Source organism: Lathamus discolor, chromosome Z, assembly GCF_037157495.1.
Source record: "Lathamus discolor isolate bLatDis1 chromosome Z, bLatDis1.hap1, whole genome shotgun sequence".
In the NCBI taxonomy this organism is placed as follows: Eukaryota; Metazoa; Chordata; class Aves; order Psittaciformes; family Psittacidae; genus Lathamus; species Lathamus discolor.
In genome coordinates this window covers 53,438,544-53,459,679 of record NC_088909.1, presented here as the reverse complement: position 1 = coordinate 53,459,679, position 21,136 = coordinate 53,438,544, and the positions used below count along the sequence as shown (strand labels likewise).

General features: G+C 39.7%; 1 protein-coding gene across 1 annotated transcript; it reads right to left on the bottom strand.

Annotated features, from left to right (window-relative positions):
- Nucleotides 1–780: 780 nt before the first annotated feature.
- PLAA (phospholipase A2 activating protein) lies at nucleotides 781–21,113 on the bottom strand. The gene is made up of 14 exons (XM_065661203.1): nucleotides 20,912–21,113; nucleotides 17,885–18,078; nucleotides 15,669–15,769; nucleotides 15,467–15,587; nucleotides 14,970–15,137; nucleotides 13,833–13,968; nucleotides 10,162–10,331; nucleotides 8,546–8,703; nucleotides 7,415–7,631; nucleotides 6,277–6,345; nucleotides 5,172–5,243; nucleotides 4,451–4,552; nucleotides 2,980–3,144; nucleotides 781–1,490 (listed from the first exon to the last, which is right to left on the bottom strand). The coding sequence occupies exons 1-14, from the start codon at nucleotides 21,058–21,060 to the stop codon at nucleotides 931–933; spliced, it is 2,382 nt and encodes a 793-aa protein (XP_065517275.1). The 5' UTR covers nucleotides 21,061–21,113; the 3' UTR covers nucleotides 781–930.
- Nucleotides 21,114–21,136: the final 23 nt, after the last annotated feature.

Sequence of the window (21,136 nt, the reverse complement as noted above, 5' to 3'; positions counted from 1 at the left end):
ACCAAAAGTTAATGCTGTTAAAGCTACAATTGAGGGCATTTTCTAAATGCCCCTTAAACAGGGACAGGCCAGGGGTTATCAACCACCTCTAGGAAGTCTCTTCCAGTTTCTGCTCTTCAGTGTGTTCTCTGCACCTGAATTTCTCTCCCAAAAAATATTTTTTAGTTTAATCACCTATTATGTAACATGCTTTGGGATGAGATACTTGCTATCAAATGGTGGAGTATCCCTGTCATTAGAAGTTAAAAGCTATTGTAGAAGTTCAAGCCATTTTACAAGCTACAAGATACTCAACTTTATCAATGAAGTGCAACATCTACATGACAATTAAGGATTCCACCCCTCAAAATGTCACCTAGTTCTAGGTTAGAGCCATAAAAAAGCTCTGTTTCAAAACGAAGTGGAAAAAAGCAGATGCAAAATGAGATGTCATTTCCTTAGCAGAATATTTGACCAGGGTTAATATTAACCACTGCTAACTGGTAAGTATGTGAGAAGCGCTACCAAACAGTTCACAGAGCCTGTATCCCCTGACCAAAAAAGAAAAAAAAAAAAAAAGTCAAGAAAGAGGCTCTTGCTGAAAAGCAGAAATATTCCTGAGGTGGATGCTGGGAGTTGATGGTCACTGAATCACAGCCACTTCCTACATTGCCATCTAGGTAACCTTTAATAGCAAGATTGTCTGACTTCTTGGTGATCTATTTTGATCTGAGCTACATCAAAAGGACTTCCTGTGAAGATCCTGTGCACTACAGACCTCAGAAAAGCAGTCAAATGACAAACAGTGTAAAAAGTTTTATTTGCTCTGTGTCTTGCAACAAACCAAGTGTAATTCATCCCCAGTGTTTTCTCAATTGTAGTTTGTCACAAAATATGAACAAAAGCATCTTTTTTCTGCATACAGTGTCTCCCAAGTGCGAAGAAAAACAATTATAGCAGATTAAGCACGAACCTACAGCATTCCTTTACTTTAGCCGGTTCTGATACAGAGGCATACTTTTTTACTTGAGAGTCAACTCCAAGAGCCTTAGCTAATTGCACAGCATTTGTATCATCACTGATCAGCGTCCCAAGAGCCACAAGCAGTCTAAAAACAGCTTCAAGATCTTGAACAACTTCCATAACTGTGCTGATTACTGATAAACACTGAGCTTTGCCCTCAATATTATTGTCTTTATGTAAACACACAGCATAGTTCAGTGTCAGTGTGGCAAGTGCAATGTGGATGTTCTTATTGCCTGATTTTGTTTCTATTGCTTGTGTCATTATTTCACCCCTGTGTTCCATCATGAGCTTCTGGCCTGCCTGGCTGACAAAACAATTGCAAAGAGTTCTAAGTGCCAACAGCTGGTTTGCTTGCTTTCCTTTAGGGTTCAGAAATTTAAGGAGGATGGCAAGATGTACGTGATCCTTTTCATTGCAGAAGTTCTCATTCACAGTGGGATGCCTGACAGACAATCTAAGAATGTCTAGGGCTGGAAAGACAATATCTAAGAAACAAAACAAAAAATGTTTTAGTATTAATATTGCATTATGTACAGATGTGCTGCTGATTTTCTTTCAGACTTTCTTAAGTCCCTAGCTTTGGGAACAAACAATAACAGTTTCAAGCAGAAACAAAGCAAGCTGTTTGAAATAATGAGAAGTATTGACAAACCCATTCTAGTAAAACTTCAATCAATCACAAAAAGACCACGCTCCTTAATTTAGGATAAACACAGTACTCTGCAAAAGTTTTAAAATCCTAAAAACTAATTGATAACACTGAAGGCAAACACAAAATGTGGTTAACTAATCCAAAACATCTCTGAAAGCTTCTCAGTGACTTAAGACCCCTACATAGGCAGCATCTCCTTTTGTCCTCATTCTGTATCTTGCAGTTTGGTATAACTACAAAACTGCTTACAGAAAGAAAATTGAGAAAAAAAAAATTAGACCTTCAGCTCTCAGGTATAATTTGCAAAGAAAACCAACAACAGCAAAAAGATGTTCTCAGCTGATCAGCTGGAAATCATTGTAAGTGGAACTCAAGAGTTTGTTCCCCCTACTTACCCAAATTTCAAATACATCAGCTTCTTGGGTCTGCTACTGGTATCCTGTGCTTATAACCAAATCAAAGCTGAACCTGCTTAGCTAGCTACTGGGCAGTTTTCCCTGCAGACATGCAGAATATTGAGATTTAACACTTTATACAATGCAAAGAGTCTGGAAGGTATGAATACGTTCGCCATCAGCAGCTATGCAAAACATAATTTAAGTGATGTTATATAATGTACACGAATTTTTTAACAGCAGAATAATTTTTTCCATTAATAAATCTTGAACTGCAATTTCAAGAAAGCAGTTCAACTGGATGTTTAGATATGTGTACATGCAATGTATCCATTTTTCCAAATGTGCCGTAACAATTGAAATAGCCTTTCCAATACATCAGTGCTGACACCTCTATGTTATCAAATGAAATTCTATCACCTTCACTTCTATTCATTCAGAATGTCATTTCACTAATGCAGTTCTGACCACATAACCTAGCTTCTTTTCTACCATATTAAACAAGAGATACTTTTGAAATTTTTTTTTTAAAGTAACTTATCTCCTTAAATTTCATCTCTCATATGATAATTTAGGACTCCAACCTCACATTCTTGCTCTATTTCAAGCAAGACTTGCACTTGTTTCTCAAGGATGCTCCTGCTAATGAAATACCTTATGTTTGTTTATATCAACTTTTTGCTTTATGTTTACTACTGTGCCAACAGCAAAACTTGACCAGTTACCAATTTTGCAATTGGTGCTACTGCACCTGCTACTTATCAGTGCTATTAACATCTGTTTACCATCTTCTGGTTTCTATCTGGGACAGCCCCATTGCAACAGGAAGCATAGTGGGAGTTCTAGTTCATAGGATTGATGTGTTCATAGTATTGATGATCAACTATTGATGAGATGATGGTACAAAAAATAATTATAAGTATCTACCTTCTGGCCAGTTAACTGCTCTCCATAAAGTCTGAAGTTGCTGTGCTGTAGGTATTTCTGCAGACGTGTTGCATGTTGCAGACAACAACTTTTCTAGGATTATCAAGTCATCTTCTGTAAGCTTATGCTCTTCAGTTGCATTGCTGTTAAGTTCCTTTAATTTGCCTATAAGACCAATAGAATAAGCATGGATCTCTGACATTAGAACTTCACAAATGCAGATCTTGAATTAAATACTACATAAACATTTTACAAACAAGTTGCAACTACTGTAATTTGGTTTCTTGCGGGGGTGTGCGGGTTAGATCTTTAAACATTACTTCTCCCAGTTTTGTAATTTCCTAATTTTAAATTCTAATCATCACAATGATTGCAACAATTAAGCCCTCTCTAATATACTGCAAAGTATTCAGAATTCACATCTTAGCCTATATACAGGCAGAAATGCAGAATAGAATCACAGCACCAGTAGTTTTCATAACTGAAATGTCATTACTTTTTGATATTTTCCATTTTAGACAAAAACTGTATGTTCTTAGTGTAAACAGAGTTTCTGTATTTTTACTTAATTTAGGTGCCATAAGCAAAATATGATTGCACCATGTCCTATATTCAAATTTCAAGGTAATTTAAAATAGTATTGGAAAAAATATTTTGATATACATTTTGCTTGAAAGAGATCGAGCATTAAGCACCTCCCAATCATGATTCTTCCAGAATTCATGAGGGCCATGTCAGTAAACACACAAGCAGGCAGCACCACATTAGTACATCGCAGGTATATTATAAATACAAGCCAGTTTTACAAAACCCTTGAATGTACTAAGGCACTCTAAAGAAACATACTGAAGTAAACTGGTGACGACTAGGGTAGAGATTATGTAGAACATTTACAGAAAATATAGAGGAAGAGATAGAATAGAAATGAACCCTCAGAAGAGACTGAAAACCAAGCCAATAATAGCTTTTATCAAATGTGTATAATTACTAAATATTGTATACTGTTTTCTCTTCCTGTTATGCAGTTTTCCTTTTAAATATAGAAATGAACACTGCAACCTGTGAAAGTACAAAATGCCATATTTCAGCACTTCACAGATTACATTATATAGCTATCTGGTGAACCATGAGCAAAATCAGGAAGGAACTGTACAAGACCTGCATACTCAGCAGTTCAAATATACCAGCTTAATAAAAATAGATGCCAAACAACAGCAGATATAAGCCAAGGTGGGGAAGAAATTATATTCTGAATTAGGTAGAGTTCTTACAAAATTTAATCATACTCCTAATCCTCCAAATACACACACCATTCAAGTGATGAATGCAATTTTAAAAGGTCAAAAGCAAGAAACAGTAGGAAAGCTACTGGAGATCAACTAGCTTTTTGAAAAAAAAAAAAAAAAATCAAAAGTGAAGTTACTTCCAAACAGATGAAAAATAAAACCATCACTGGAATTAAAACACTGACCCAATATCTGTGAAGGGTTGGCCTTGTCAAAGGTGACAGCATCCTTTTTTGGAAAATAAATATTTTCAACTTTAGCTTCAGATGACTGGTAGGCGCCCATTCCTACATAAAGAAAACCCCAAAAGTTCAACAGTGTATCAAAGCGTCTGACACAGAACAATATCCTACCAGTAAGCCCCTCCTGAGTAACGCTACTCAGAAGAAACACCTTTTAAAAAAATTGAATGCTTATGCAAATAGCTGTCATTCCTTACATTATTTTTCAACAGTTTAAATTTAAAGCGATACCATTACAAATTCTCTTCCCTTGTGTAAAAATTTACTATATGAGTGCAAATTAGTAACAGTGGTTTCTCAATTACATGAACTAAGTGCGGAGTCTTTAATAGGAATGGATATTGCACTTAAGACATGAAAATGGCAAGCTTCATTTTAGAGAAAAGATCCCTCCTGCCCCTGAAATCTTACCCTTTGATTAGTTTCATAATGAATAGGTAAATTTTTTATCTGCATATCTTCAAATATATATGACCAAGCTATGTCATATGCAATAGTAGCCTGAAATATCTTTAGAAAAAGAGTAGTAAAAGCAGCTTCAATCTGCTTATTTTTTTAAATTAAGTATAAATTTGCATCAATATAGAATCCATGTCAACAGAAAAAAAAAAAAAACAAAGCAAAAGATCAGGGATGCTTTTCATTAGCAGCCATCATCTCTTACCTGTATATGGATCAACCCCACCCACTGGAGCTACTTCATTTGATGCTGAACCAGGAACATAGCGACCAGCACCTGTACAGAAACATCAGGCTTTTTAAACACTACCACTGGTGAAGAGGTAATGTATATTTGTATTTATTTACTACTTTCCAACCATCACTATTAAAGGTGTTACTTTGCACTAGAGGAATTAAAAACAAGTCCTCAACAATTCCTAAAATTAAGGATTAAATCTATGGCTATGTGTGAGGGTCGTGCTGGAGGTAATGACAAATTCCAAGCTGAATGATCCACAGCTGGGAAACATTCTGGCATGGTTTATGGCACCCACTGGTGCCACAGCCCTCATCACAACATGTCAAGCTTCACATGTCAAGCTTCAAGGGGGAGGGCACTGGCTGCCCAGGCCTGGCTTCCCTCTCCAAGGGGAGGTGTACTCTGTGGCACTGAGGCCTCTGGTGAAGGAACTGCCATCTGCAGAGACCACAGCCTGAGCCACACAGAGCCAGGGAGGAAAGACAGATGGGGACCCCGGTAGAATAGGAACAGAGAAAGACTGCCAATATGGGGCATCTATAGACTACAAGACATTCTTTGAGGAGCAAGAGCTACTTATCAAGGATGGGATAAGTCTGACAATGCAGGGCTGGAATGTCTTTTCTGACAGGTTTGCTGAACTAGTAAGGAGGTCATTAAGTTAGCTATGCCAGGGAAGGTTCGAATTTAAAATATAGGGTGGAAACTACAAAAGAAAAAGAAGGAATAATAAGGAAAAAAAAATGTACTTCTGTGAATATACCCATTCCCATGTTGGCCATGCATATGAGGCTGGCAAAACACAAGGTTTAAGACCTTACTCCTCTGCTGTAGAGAAGAGAGTGACATGAGACAGACCAGACAGCAGAAGGCTGATCTCTGGTGAACAGATCTGGACATATTTTGACAGTGGCAGGGTCCATGTCCACCTTATCAGTCTGCCCCAAACTACTGCCCCAAATGGAGAACTGCGAGAAACAGTCATATGGAGTTGAACACTGAATGCAACTGAACATCATGACAAATGTATCTTAAATGCTCGCAAGACAGATTACAAATTTTACATTACCTGTAAATGGATCTGCCCCAGGTACTGTACTTGATCCAGATGAAGAGCCTGGAACATAACGTCCAGCACCTAGTGAAACAGTAAGAAAAGCGATGACTACTATGCAGTTTGATGTTATTAAAACTGTCAATAGTTTTCAGAGAGAAGCAGCTCAAAAATTCAGCTGAACAAATAAATCTTACTGTTTATTGTGGTACTATAAGAAACCTGATCCTATCCACATAAACAAGCCCTGATTTTAAGGAAATTCTTCCTAATTATTTGAGGGTCGGAAATTTGTTTTCTGGAGCATATATTTTACACTTTTGGACACCGCCAAATCAAAAATATCTAAGTTCAGATGACTGCAGCTCTGTGAGTTACATCTGCACCTAGTTTGCTTTTATTCTTATTTCTAGTTCATTAGAAGAAAAGAGATTTACCTCAGTTACTGTGATGACATTTTATTCCTAACTTCATTGCAAAACTAGTTGAAACAAGTGGTTTATTTTGTAAATACGATAAGCAGGATATAATTAACATGGCTCAGCTCATAAGTAATTAACTTGTTCTTGCCTGGAAAAGGGTAATTTATGTATTTCACTCAGTTTCAGTTCATTCTCGAGCTACATTTTTGTATATTACGAACTGCCTTAACAGCACCTGGCCACTTCTTAGACTACTATAAAAATCGGGGTTTTCTCCCAGTGAAAAAAAAAAAAACCTAGACTGAAAAAAATACAACTGGCTTGATTACTAATTTTTTCAAGATTTGTTCTGACAAATACTTCAGAAATTTGTCAAGTTTTCGTATTTGTCTTGTCAGATCTATCTGGGCCTTGCCCTCCATCATGTGAAGCCAAGGAAGTCCCGTACAAGAAGCACAAGAGCAACAACACTGCAATCTGCCTCGGCAGACAGCAGGGCGGACTGAAAACTGACTGAAGAGCAAGGCCCAGTCGGTGGTAATGAGTGGTACAGTATCTAGCTGGAGGCCAGACACTGGTGATGCACTCTAAGGGTCAGTATCACATCCAGTCCTGTTCAATATTTTCACTAATCACCTGGATGATGGGGCAGCATGCACCCTCAGCAAGTTTGCTGATGACACAAAACCGAAGAAGCAACTGATGTCATCATTCAAATTGAAAATTATTACCTGTAAATGGATCAGAAAAGTCAGAACTTGTACTCAGTGTTTGTCCCTTAGTGTTGTCCATAATAAACTTGGCCACCTGATCCAGAAACATAGGATTTAGATCATTCTTTTGCAGGAAGTTGTATGCAGTCAGCCAAGGATCATCAGTGATGTTATATGGCAGTTTGTAGGAAGGCCCACTTTCATTTACATCAATAGTGAAAACATAGTCATACTCCTTTTAAGCAGAAAAAGAATAAAAATTAAAACAGAAGTTCATCAGCAGTTATTACATAAGGATGTATCAAACACAGAACAATAATCAACCAGGGCTAAGCTTAAAAACTTTGCTACTTGCAGATTGTAGCGATGATACTCTCCTACATGGCTGCAATTAAAAAGTACTGAAACTACAACGTGTTTTTGCAGAATTCTCTGTTTCAAGAAGAGCAGAGTAGAACAATATAGCATGATAATGCATATGCAGATATATATTACAAAATAACAGATACATCAGGTTACTCTCATGAACAGTTCTGCCTGCCTGCAAAGCTATAGGGCAGTCAGATGCCTCATAAAACTTCAGTACTAAAAGCATGCTTCTAATACTTGAAAATAACAAATTCCTAAGATTTCTTTAAAACATATGAGAGAGAAAATTAGTATCTGTAAGGCTTTCCTTCTGTGGTGGCACCAGACAAAACTTTTCTGTGTATATTTCAGTAAAGGAAATATTTTTCAGCTTATCTGTCCTTAGGCTCAAAAGTTACTATAGAAAAGGGGCACAGAAGGCCTGGTGCCTAATACTTTACGTAAGCTTTCCATTATAAATTATACCATTCACTTCCTCTAGAAAGGAAGTTAAAACTAACTTTTCAGGGTGTTAGCAATAAATGTTAGAGAACTTGGTTATTTCTCTACTAACAGTTAACCTTTTTCCAAACAAATTCCTCTCCACTGTTTCAAAAGTAACATATGAAGCAGTATCAAATTACACCTCTGAGTTTTAATAGATCAAAAAAGACAAAAAAGTACCAACAAATACCTATTTTCTAGATTATACTTAATTTAAGCAAATATGGGAATAATTTTTAATGGGAAATTAAGCATTTTACTTAGGAAGAAATAAAAACAATTGAAGTTTGCATATACCTTTCCTTCAAATAAAATTTTTCCAGATGTTTGCTGTGTGGCTCCAGAAGAACCAACAACATCACCAATCTTTATCCATCTTCCTTCACTAACACTCCACTGATAAGCTTCTACCTTCCCATTATCTTCAATAAGCCGTGTCTGCCCATCTCTTGTTCCTGTAGACAGAAGTGTTTAAGACTTTGAACACATTCAAGAATATGATCTACTTTAGGAGATAAAAACATCTTCAAATACCACTCAAATCTAAAGATGAAAAGATAGTTCGCCAAGATTTCAAGACACAACAAAGGAACTAACAAAATACTTGTGGTTTAATCCCAGCTGCTCGCTCACTCTCCTCAAGTGGGATAGAGAGAGAACTGGATGATAAAAGTGAGAAAACTTCAGGGTTGAGATGCAGTTTAATCGGTAAAGCAAAAGCCATATACACAAGCAAAGCAGAACAAGGAATTCATTCACCACTTCCCATGGGCAGGCAGGTGTTCAGCCATCTCCAGGAAAGCAGGGCTCCATCATAAGTAATGGAGACTTGGGAAGACAAAATGCCATCACTCTGAAATCCATCTCCCCTCCTCCCTTCCTCTTTCTTCCCCCAGCTTTAAATGCTGAGCATGGAATCATATGATAGGGAATAACCCTTAGGCCAGTTGGGGTCAGCTGTCCCATCTGTGTCCCCTTCTCAGCTTCTGGTGCACCTCAAGCCTCCTTGATCGTGAGATGAGGAGCGGAAAAGGCCTTGACTCTGTATAAGCACTGATCAGTATCAAGGAAAACATCCCCAAATTATCAGCACTGTTGCCAGCTTCTATGGAGAAAATTAACTCTACCCCAGCCAAAACTGGCACAATACTACATGTTGCAAGAATAGCAAAAACATTGACAACGTCATTTTACAGTTATTAGTGATGGTATCTGCCACCTAACTAAATTGCAAAAGCAATCCAAGTCCAGTATTTCAAAAGTTCACCTATTTCCCAGGGAAATTATAATTAACAAAAGGGTGTCACCCATGGTCTAACAAGACAGAAAGCATATGACTAAGACTTATGCCACTTGCTGACCACAGTCAAGACCTGAGGTCACTGCTTACTCTGCCTTGGGAAAAAGTATTTGTGTATTTAAGAGTAATCTTAGATACCGCTGCTTCCAGTGTATTCTCAATAATTTCCCAACTACCCAGAAAGCATGAACTGAGTCAATCGAGACTGTTTTTCAAGCTGAAAGCTAAAGCAGAAAATTTGCATTTATTTTTCTTTTAGGAAAATATTTCCACATTCAGTAGTCCTGCTGCAGATTACGTAACTGCCTCATATACTACTGGCATGGCTGGCATAATGGATCCAAAACATATTGAAGGCATTGCGGCATCCCAAGTTCCACTTTTTTCTAAATTATCTCATAAAAAGTATTTTTTACCGTTTTAGTCTACAAAAATAACTAAACTACAGTCTTTCTTCCAAAGAATCAATGAAAGAATAGTAGAGCAGAATTAAGCTGTTTTCTCCAGCAATTCTAATGAAAGTAATCAAAGCCTTAATTTTGGAACCTATGGGAAGTTTCAGTATCTCAGAACCAAGATTTGGAGGCATCCCTAACATAAATAATGGACTTACCAGGATCCTTCAGATGTTCTCTTCCAGGAAGGTCATCAGCATTAATATCTCCCAAATCACCAGTTTTAGGGTCAATAGATGCTTGAGAAAGCTCATATTCAAAAGCCTGAATCTCCTCAGCACTTGCTGTACGTTCCGAAGACTCTGTAAACACTCTTATAATTCCATCACTGAATAGAGAGAGAAGATTCAAATAGAAATACTATTTTAAATGTCAAAATTCATACATTGTAATAGTGACTTTTATGTCTTAAGAAACTACTATTTCTAACCCATCCCAACTATTTTTATGAAACAAATTAGCTCTAATGTTAAAAACACCCAGAGAAAGACTTAAGCAGGTAACCTTGTCTGTAGTATAATCTAAAAAAATCAAGGTATGATATACCTATCACAAGGGGTCTTTATAGAGTACTTTTAATTTCATTCTCAGTCTATTCATGATTTACCACATTCCTGAAGAACTTGCTCTACCTCTGAGATTCACATAAAATGATTTTTTGGATGACGTATAGCATGTTTAAATTTGATCCCCATACACACTTAGATGGCTGCATTTTTAAATATAAATGAAACTGATCAAGGAGGTTTTAAACTAGATATGTTGGGGGAGGGGGGCATCATTCCATCCCAGCACTCCCAGTCAGTTGCCAGCACCTATAATAAATGCTCAGAACAATGTAGATATATTCCAGCTGCTCCAGCCAACGAGCCGGCTTCAATTGGAGCTCGTCTCAGATGCCTCTACACAAACACCCGTAGATTGTGGAACAAACAAGAGGAATTAGAGATGTGTACACATCGACGGGAGTATGATATAATAGGCATCACAGAAACATGGTGAGATGGCTCCTACGACTGGAGTGTTGGAATGGAAGGTTACAGGCTCTTTAGAAAGGACAGGCCTGGCAGGCGGGGAGGGGGAGTTGCCCTTTATGTTAGGGATAGGCTGGAGAGTACGGAACTCTGTCTGGGGGCAGGTGAGCAGTTTACAGAGAGTTTGTGGGTCAGAGTTAAAGGGAAAAACAGCCATGTGAGACATTACTGTGGGGATCTGTTACAGGCCACCTGATCAAGGAGAATCTGTGGATGAAGCACTCTACAGACAGATAGGAAAAGCCTCACGCTCGCAGGCCCTTGTTCTCATGGGGGATTTCAACCACCCTGATATCTGTTGGAACGATGGCACTGCACGGCACAAGTAATCCAGGAGGTTCCTCAACTGTGTGGAAGACAACTTCCTTCTGCAAGTAATAGAGGAGCCGACAAGGAGAGGTGCCATGCTTGACCTTGTGCTCACCAACAGGGAAGGGCTGGTTGAGAATGTGGTCCTCCAGGGCAGCCTTGGATGCAGCGATCACGAGATGGTCGAATTTGAGATCCCCAGGAGAGTGAGAAGAAGCAAGCTCACTGCACTGGACTTCAAAAGAGCAGACTTTGGCCTCTTCAGGAGCCTGCTTAGTAAGGTTCCATGGGATATAGCCCTGGAGGGCAGGGGGGCCCAAGACTGTTGGTTGATATTCAAGGATCACCTGCTACAAGCTCAGAAGTGCTGCATCCCAACTAGAAAGAAGTGCAGCAGGAGGGCCAGGAGACCTCCTTGGATGGATAAGGAGCTGCTGAGGAAAATTCAAAGGAAAAAAGAGGCTTATAAAAAATGGAAGCAAGGACAGGCAGCCTGGGTAGAGTACAGGGATGTTGTCCGGGAAGCTAGGGACCAGGTTAGGAAGGCTAAGGCCCAGTTAGAATTAAACCTAGCCAGGGATGTTAAGGATAATAGGAAGGGATTCTACAGGTACGTAGCAAACAAAAAACAGACTAGGGACAAAATAGGCCCTCTGAGGAAGCTTTCGGGAGAACTGGCTACGCAGGATTTGGAGAAGGCTGAGGTTCTGAATGACTTCTTCGCCTCGGTCTTCACTGGCAAAGGCTCTGACTGCACCACCCAGGTCTTAGAAGGTAGATGCAGGGGCTGTGAGAATGAAGACCTTGGGCCCACTGTAGGAGAGGATCTGGTTCGAGACCATCTTCAAAATCTGAACGCACACAAGTCCGTGGGACCTGATGGAATCCATCCGCGGGTCCTGAAGGAGCTGGCGAATGAAGTTGCTAAGCCACTGGCCATCATATTTGAAAAATCATGGCAGTCAGGTGAAGTTCCCGACAACTGGAAAAAGGGAAATATAACCCCCATTTTCAAGAAGGGGAAAATGGAAGACCCGGGGAATTACAGAGCAGTCAGTCTCACCTCTGTGCCTGGTAAAATCTTGGAGCACATTCTCCTGGACAACATGCTAAGGCACATGAAAAACAACAAGGTGCTTGGTGACAGCCAGCATGGCTTCACTAGGGGGAAATCCTGCCTGACCAATTTGGTAGCCTTCTATGATGGGGCTACAGAATTGATGGATAAGGGTAAAGCAGCTGACGTCATCTACCTGGACTTGTGCAAAGCGTTCGACACTGTCCCACATGGCATCCTTCTCTCTAAATTGGAGAGACATCAATTTAATGGATGGACCACTCGGTGGATAAAGAACTGGCTGGATGGCTGCACACACAGAGTTGTGGTCAATGGCTAGATGTCCATCTGGAGACCAGTAACGAGTGGTGCCCCTCAGGGATTGGTGTTGGGACCGGTCTTGTTTAACATCTTCGTCGCTGACAGGGACAGTGGGGTTGAGTGCGCCCTCAGCAAGTTTGCTGATGACACCAAGCTGTGTGGTCCGGTTGATACGCTGGAGGGATGCCATCCAGAGGGACCTTGACACGCTTGTGAGGTAGGCTGATGCCAACCTTATGAAGTTCAACCACGACAAGTGCAAGGTCCTACACCTGGGTTGGAGCAATCCCAGGCACAGCTACAGACTGGGCAAAGAAGAGATTCAGAGCAGCCATGCAGAGAAGGACTTGGGGGTGCTGGTCGATGAGAAAATGAACATGAGCCGACAGTGTGCGCTCGCAGCCCAGAAAGCCAACCGTATCCTGGGCTGCATCAAAAGGAGTGTGACCAGTAGGTCGAAGGAGGTGATCCTGCCCCTCTACTCTGCTCTTGTGAGACCTCACCTGGAGTTTTGTGTGCAGTTCTGGTGTCCTCAACATAAAAAGGACATGGAACTGTTGGAACGAGCCCAGAGGAGGGCCACGAGGATGATCAGGGGACTGGAGCACCTCCCATATGAAGACAGGCTGAGGAAGTTATGGCTTTTCAGCCTGGAGAAGAGAAGGCTGCGTGGAGACCTAATAGCAGCCTTCCAGTACCTGAAGGGGGCCTACAGGGATGCTGGGGAGGGACTCTTCGTCAGGGACTGTAGTGACAGGACAAGGGGTAACGGGTTCAAACTTAAACAGGGGAAGTTTAAATTGGATATAAGGAGGAAATTCTTTCCTGTTAGGGTGGTGAGACACTGGAATCGGTTGCCCAGGGAGGTTGTGAGTGCTCCATCCCTGGCGGTGTTCAAGGTCAGGTTGGATGAAGCCTTGTGTGGGATGGTTTAGTGTGAGGTGTCCCTGTCCATGGCAGGGGGGTTGGAACTAGATGATCTTGAGGTCCTTTCCAACCCTAACTATTCTATGATTCTATGATTCTATGATATCCAAAGTGATGCTTTTGATTTCATCTAGGGCTTGCAGATTTAGATCTAAAAATACAGATGGTAAAACCCAGATACCTTGCACCAACTACAATGTCACCATTGTCTAACACACAGCAGCACCATACAGACTGAGCTGGGAGTCTGATTGTTTGAGCACATTCCCCTTTCTTCCAGATTCTAAGAGATCTATCCTCTCCAGTAGTCACAAAACCTGAAAAGAAATAAATATATATTTTTTAAGTATATATTTAGTGTACTGTGATACTAGATGCTATTCTGCAACTGGGTATCTAAAGATTAGAACAGTGAAGGACCTATCTACTGTTTTCTTCAACTGCAAAAAGAGAGCTAAAAGAAAGCCACCTCATAGTTGTCTTCTCAAAAAATAATAAAGTGCACACCTTGCTGCCTAAGTAGCCAGACACGGAATGAAATTATGCTCAGGACAAACAAGATTACTTCCTCCTTTCAAGAATTTAAACAGAGAATTTTGAAAACTTTTTAACTATCACTGTTTTATCTTGTACTGTATTTGCATAGTTTAGCATTTGTTTTAAATTCAGATTTTTGCAAGGTAGGCCTACTTTTTCAGAAAGCATGCAGTAATAATAAAGCACTCTCAGAAGTCTATAAACTTCTCAGTGAGTAATGATAAGGCATAGGGGATTTACTACATGGACATCCACCAATATGCATGCACTTTCCTTGTTCAAAAGCCAACCAATACACCACACAAATGACTTTGCATTTCTTCTGCAACTGTCAGCTGCAGTTAGTTCTGAACCTCTAAAGCTCTAACTCTAAAAACAAACACAATTAAGCCCCACACATAAAATTCTTAAACTATTTATAATGTACTTCAAAAACAGGTGATAAATTGGATGATAGTTTTGCCTATCACTTGGCTGAAGTCTCACTTAAGCTTTACAATTTGGCCTAACCCAGGACTTTTCATCTTACCTACTACCAGAGCAATTCTGCCAGGGGTGTGATCTGGAGTCAATCATAGTATTTTTTTTTTCAATTATTTATGATTAAATTTTAATTATTTTACAATTAAATTTTAAGTAATTGGAAATAACTGTAAATAAAGAAGTAAACTAAACACTCGCCAAATTCTTTAGTTGTGGCAGCTCCTCAGAACTACAGATTGCCTACTCTTTCATTTCATTTTGGAAGGATTTTGAATTCTAGTCACAAAAATAATCCTACCTTTACAGTGAGGGAAGACAGAGATACTGTATATATAATTTGTATGTCCATAATACACATTCAGACACGCGCCAGAGATCTGCCATCTTCGAACAGTAGCATCATTAGCACAGGAAAGGAATTCCATTTCACTGAGAATAGCTAAGCCTCTTACACAATCTTCATGTCCTTTACAAAATAAAAGGAAAACTTTTAATGCATCTTGTCTTGCCATTAGCAGCAGTATACCATTTCTGTTTAGCTCACATCTAAATCCTGAGAACCAATCTTCATTATGGGAGCAGTTTAAAAAATAAAATAAAATAAACAATTCATTGCTCATTATTCTCTAGGAAAAAAAAAATCTAATTCTTTTAAAAGTTATGTGATTTCTGGCCATACAAATGAAGGGTCTTTAAAAATCCTGCCTGAACATTGTTCAATCTATCTACGGTTTTGTCAGATCTTTTTAATTAGCATTTGACCCTGATGAAATTACCAGCTGCAGCAAAGCTTACCAGTGAATGTTCTTTCACATCTGCCTGCCTTCCACAGTTTAATGGTTTTGTCAGCTGAACCAGTCAACATTAATCCCTGTTCAGGCAGTATTATCACTGCCCATATTGCAGCTGTGTGACCCTGCAAAATAACAACATTGTTAGATTTGTCAGAATCAAATTCAGAGTACCTACTTTATATTCATGTAGAGGAACTTCATACCTGTAATGTCATCATACATTTGTCATTCAACCAGACCTTGGCCGTTGTATCCCAAGATCCACTTAATAATGTGCCAAATTTCCCAGATGAAAGGCTGCAAACTGGAACGAAGATTCAAATTAGCACTGACAAGTACATTGCCACAAATCGTATACCAGCAATTTAGAAAGATTTATTTAAGGACATTTACTTAGTGTTAGTAGCATATTTAGTCTTGAGGAGTTTGGGGAGAAATTAAGTAGAATTGTAGCTACATTGCAACCTAGGAAGCAGGTGCTTAAGAATCTCTTCACTTTAGATTACAAAATTTCACATCTTTTACCCATTCATAGTTTTAAATTTCTCTTATTATTAGATCTCTTCAGACTATGATATTTTGACAAGCAAGTCAGATAACTAGTCAAGACACAGAACTAATGAAAAGGTTTAGCTTTAAGATTACAGAGAAAGCCAAGATTTCATAAACATGATGAATTAATTTATGTCCTTCCTCAAAAAGGAAGATCTCTTACAAAAAAAATTTAGCTCATCTCCTTGGAAGGCAAATACTACTACCAGGAAACTGTGGCAACATTTAAAGACTTTGCAAAAAGTTAATCTGCAAATGCTCCAGTAATACATAAGTGTAAAACTGAAGTGATAATATGGTTTACTAATAAGTTTACAAAAAGAGTTAAGTCATAGAGTACCCTGTACACCTAATTGTTCATTGAAGGAAAGTATGGCCTTATGTTTCTTCCTTCTCTAACTCTACACTGAGAACCGGACAGTATTCTAACCTGCCACTTGTCAAGAGTACCTGGTCATTTTTCCTCCGACTTTGAAACACACAATTTTTATTTTTTGTAGTGGAATCTATAACATGCCTAGAATATTTTTTTTTTTTTTTTTTTTTACAGCTCTGGGGGTAATGTGTCACAATATTTTAACCATTCATCCATCCTATGTTTCTCATAAAGTACACAAGCTATTCCATGGCTCCTTACACAATGACATTATTCTCTCAAAGAAAGCCAGGAGGTTTATAATGCAAAAATACATTTTAAGTGCTCTTTAAAAGTCCGGGGTATTTTTGAACTGGGCTCCACAGCCACTCAGTAACACAAAGGGGGAAAAATAAACCCAAAAAAACCCCCAAAAAAACCCGCAACAAAAGCCCCTCAAAATCTCCAAGACTAAATGTTTATTTTTGACACCTAGTAATTAAATGATTAGGCAGTTCAAAGGTCTGTTAAATATTAGATCAGCTCACAAAATGCAAAACTTGGTATGCTAATATGAAAATTGCTGAATCTTCTTTTATATAGCTCAAAAGAAGGTATACGAAGTTGGTTTAATATGTCACATGTTGTATTGACCTGACTAAAGAGAGATGAAATTTCTGCAGTGAGCTTTTATTCTTTACTGTGTATTTAAAGCATCAATTAATATCAGATCCCTGTCTAGGTTAAAAAATGGGCAGTGAAATCTTTTATTTTAGAAGATATTTAGGAATCTGCCTTTTTCTACTTCTATTCAACTTTGACAAAAATTAAGCTTAATAAATGGAGAGCTAAATTAGGTGCTCTTCATTTAACCATTTTAAATTAAATGTTCTTAACTGCTAAATTGCTGCTTCTTAAACATGCAACTCTAAGCAAAAAGGTTATTCTATTGTAGGCATATCGTTTAAAAAAAATGGGACTTATGTCATGTGGACATATAGTTAAAAAATGGAACTTGTGCCTGAACAAATACAAGGGCCTCCTAAAATTTCAGGATGACCCAAGAACAACAGTACTAACTAATGAAAAGAACTCACAGCAGGTGAGAAAGCTTTGACCTTGTGTAGATAGTTTAAGAAACAGGGCTAATGTATCTCTAATCAGGAAAGACTCCTCCAAGACTGTTTCCTCCCCAAACACAGATATCAACAATGAACAAACATCTCAGCTATGCAAGTGAACTGGCTATCACACACCAGGTGACAGGCTGTGTTTTCGAGACAATTCTGTAAATTGCCATGTGAAAGCTCAAGCATTCATCAGTGAAATTCAGAATTCCTTCTAATGAACTGTCGCTCCATGAACTGCAATTATAAAATACTATTTGCAGAGGCCATAATTAAGTACTTTTCTATGTTAAACATTAAAGAAATCAAAATTGAGTTAACTTCATTTCTTCTGTAACAAATTATGCTTTTATGCAACAAACTCCAAAATAAAATTACTACATACCTGTATTCTTATGACCCTTAAGGATGTAAAGAGGAGCTGGGTTGTCAATTGTGAAAATGCAAATATTATGATCATTCCCACCAGTTGCAATCAGCCCACGAGGATAGAGCTCACTTGGAGGTATGATGCATACGCAGGATACAAAATTTGAGTGGCCACTCATACAGTGGATTTCAGTAAACCCCCTGTTAAGACTAAATATAAGTGATAATCAGTTCAGAGTCGTAACAGAAACAGCACTTATTTGAGGCATTGAATTACAGCAGGTGTTTTATACTCCAGCTCTTGAATTAATAACTATGCTTGCACTACACTGAATAAATACTCTGGATGACTTAGAAAGAATGAAAAGCTTAAGAGAAAAATTATATCCCAGCATTCCAACCATTATGCAATATTTAAAGCTTCCATGGCAGGCTTGGAAGGCCCTGGTTTTGGTTGCCTTTGCTCACTGGCAAACACTATGTTCAATTTGATCAGAAGTAGTTGAAGTTTGCCTTTTGAAATCTTTTGCTGTCTCAAGCCTCAACTATGTATCCCAAAATATCCTAAAATACAAGAGTACCTAAACAAAGGAGGTTTACTGCCTGCCAAATCACTGGCACTTAATTAGGAGCGCTGTAGATGTTTAATAATTAAATAGATTATAACTGATTCAAGCAGCACTCATCTCTAAATCAGGGTCCATCCCCAACAGTTATAGCACTAGCTGGAGAAAAGCTACTTATTCCCACACAATAACTGTGTGGATTGCAGTGGGGTTTGCTTGTTTGGGTTTTTTTTCCTTTCTGTGTTTGTTTCTTCCTTCCCCTCACAAATCCCCCTCCAAAAAGAAAACAAAACCATCAAACAACAAACTCATATCAGACTGTAATGTTTGAAATGCTTGGAATATGCACAGAAATCATGATACTCTTTTAAATTCTAAAACTTCTTCTCTGCTGAAGGTACAGAGAACAAATGAAGGTAACTTATCTTCCTGTAAAACAAAAATAACATACAGCAGTCTGTTTACTGACTGAACCCTGCCTACTGTAATCCCAGAGTCTTCAAAGCAGAGAGATAATAACCACCAATGCTATGACTCTGCATAAGTTACTCATGTCTTCCTCACACAGCCATCAAAAATTATGGGTTGGAATTAAGACATCCTTTCCTGCAGTAAGTTTCCAAGCAATTTAACAAGTTCTTCCCCTTGTGAGGACACCTTAATGAGATCAGTGTTCCTCCCCCTCAACTCCAGAGCTACAAAGCTCAATTTGAACACATATGTGAGGACTCAGGTGGATTTGCCAATTATCTCTGTTTCACTAGAAGTGTTCAGAGATACTTATTTAATCTAAATAACTAGTGAGTTTTAAATAGTTTGAGTCACTTAGAGTTCTGGCATTGTGTGGTTTAGTATGCTGTTTGCTTAGCATGAACAGCTAGATTTCTTAAAGCCTTGGGCCATAAGCTTTGGACTTTCCCCCAGATATGCTTTTGGCAGAAATACAGTTAGTTTTCTTAGTAATCTGGTACAGTGCTGGTTTTTGTGTTTAGTATGGGAAGAATGCACATTGATACCTTAGTTTTTGCTAAGTAATTTTTAATAAAGTTTTTAATAAAGTTTTTAATAAAATTTTAAATAAGTAAGGCCTAGGATTTTTTTAGTGCCCCATGCTCCAGCAGGTGCACAAGAAGCACAAACCAGAAGACAAGAAGGCTGCCACCATCAGCAGAAGCTGCAACTCAATAAAATAAGAACAGTTAACAGTCTGCCTGTATGAAGACAGAGTCCTCTAAAGTGTTAGAAGACCCCAGACAAAAACAAAAACTCACAACTGGACTACAAAGGCATGTGAGGGGTGGGTGCACAGATCATAAGGGTCTAATTGCCCAGGGATTTCTTTGCTCAGGTCCCTCTCCAGAGGCACCAGCACGGAGCTGTACCACTCTATTAAATTATTTCTCACTGGCATAGAAAAGCTGACACTCCGCTGCAGGAAACCTTGCAGTGAGCCTGAAGGATGGGGAGAGTTCGGGTGCGGTGAGCAAGGAGTTGGAAGGGCCACCCGTGACTCAGAGGGACTCTGGTCCCAGCAGTAAAGCCTCGGGTGGTGTGTGTGCAACTCCTTGAATGCTGTGTGAGTGAGTGCTCAGGCAGCAGCTTCTCCACTAACAGGACAGCACTGGAAACAATATCCATGTCTAGCAAATTCAGACTGCAGTTCACAATTTGGAATTATAGACTAGTAAGGAGGTATGTCCTGTGTTCAATGCCCTACACATGCCCATGTCCTATTCACACTGCTCCGCAGTACCTCTTCTGGTCACAGTGATATCCTAAAAAATTCACTGAGTGAATTCAAGAAGATAAACCCTGTAGGAAACAACCCTGTACAACGTGAAAATAACAGAAACTAATGTCGGGTTGTTTGTTTGTGTTTTTTTTTTTTTCCTCCTCTTCCGGTATTACTGTTTGTGTATTTAAATTTTCTGTGTAGGTCATGATTCATATTCTATTCTATGTCCAAAGTATGCTCAGCAAGGGCTAGAAACGAGGCTTTAAAAAATACTCAAAGCATACCGCCTTACTATCAAAAACGCAACATTGCTACTTAGCAGGATTACTTTGGCACTGAATACCAAGAGATGGAAACAACATAAATACCACCCGCAGAAAAGACGCACAGATTCACGGCCATGACTGCCGCCTGCAAAGCACGCTAAATACACCGACACTCAGTTAACTGCCCGAGCAACTCCGACCTTCTTCCAAAGCAGGCGTGCGAGCGGCAACGCCGTGGCCATTCACAAACCCACCGGGACGTCTCCAGCGAACATGCTTCCACCACCGCCGCCACGGGCACACGCCACCGCCACAGCCCCGCCGACCCCTCCGGGCCGCAGGAGCGGGCAAGACCTCGGGGCAGCAAGTGAGCTCCCACAGCCGCACGCCCGCTCTCTTCCTTCCGCACAGCACAGCCCGCAGCGGCCGCCCAACGCCGGCGGCTCTGTCGACAAGGGCCGCGGCCCGGCACTCACCCGTCAAGAGCCCAGAGCCGCGCAGTCCGGTCCCGGGAGACGGACACGAAGCCGCCCGGCGGGAACAGGCTGCGGGTCAGACCCCTCACGTCCTGGCCGTGCCCCAGCAGGGAGCAGCGAAGCCGGTACGCACCACCGTCGCTCGCCATGGTCGGAGGCAGCCGAGTTCTGACACAGCAACCCCCCCCACACTGACGGAAAGCGCCGGGCAGTGCGCCGGAAGAA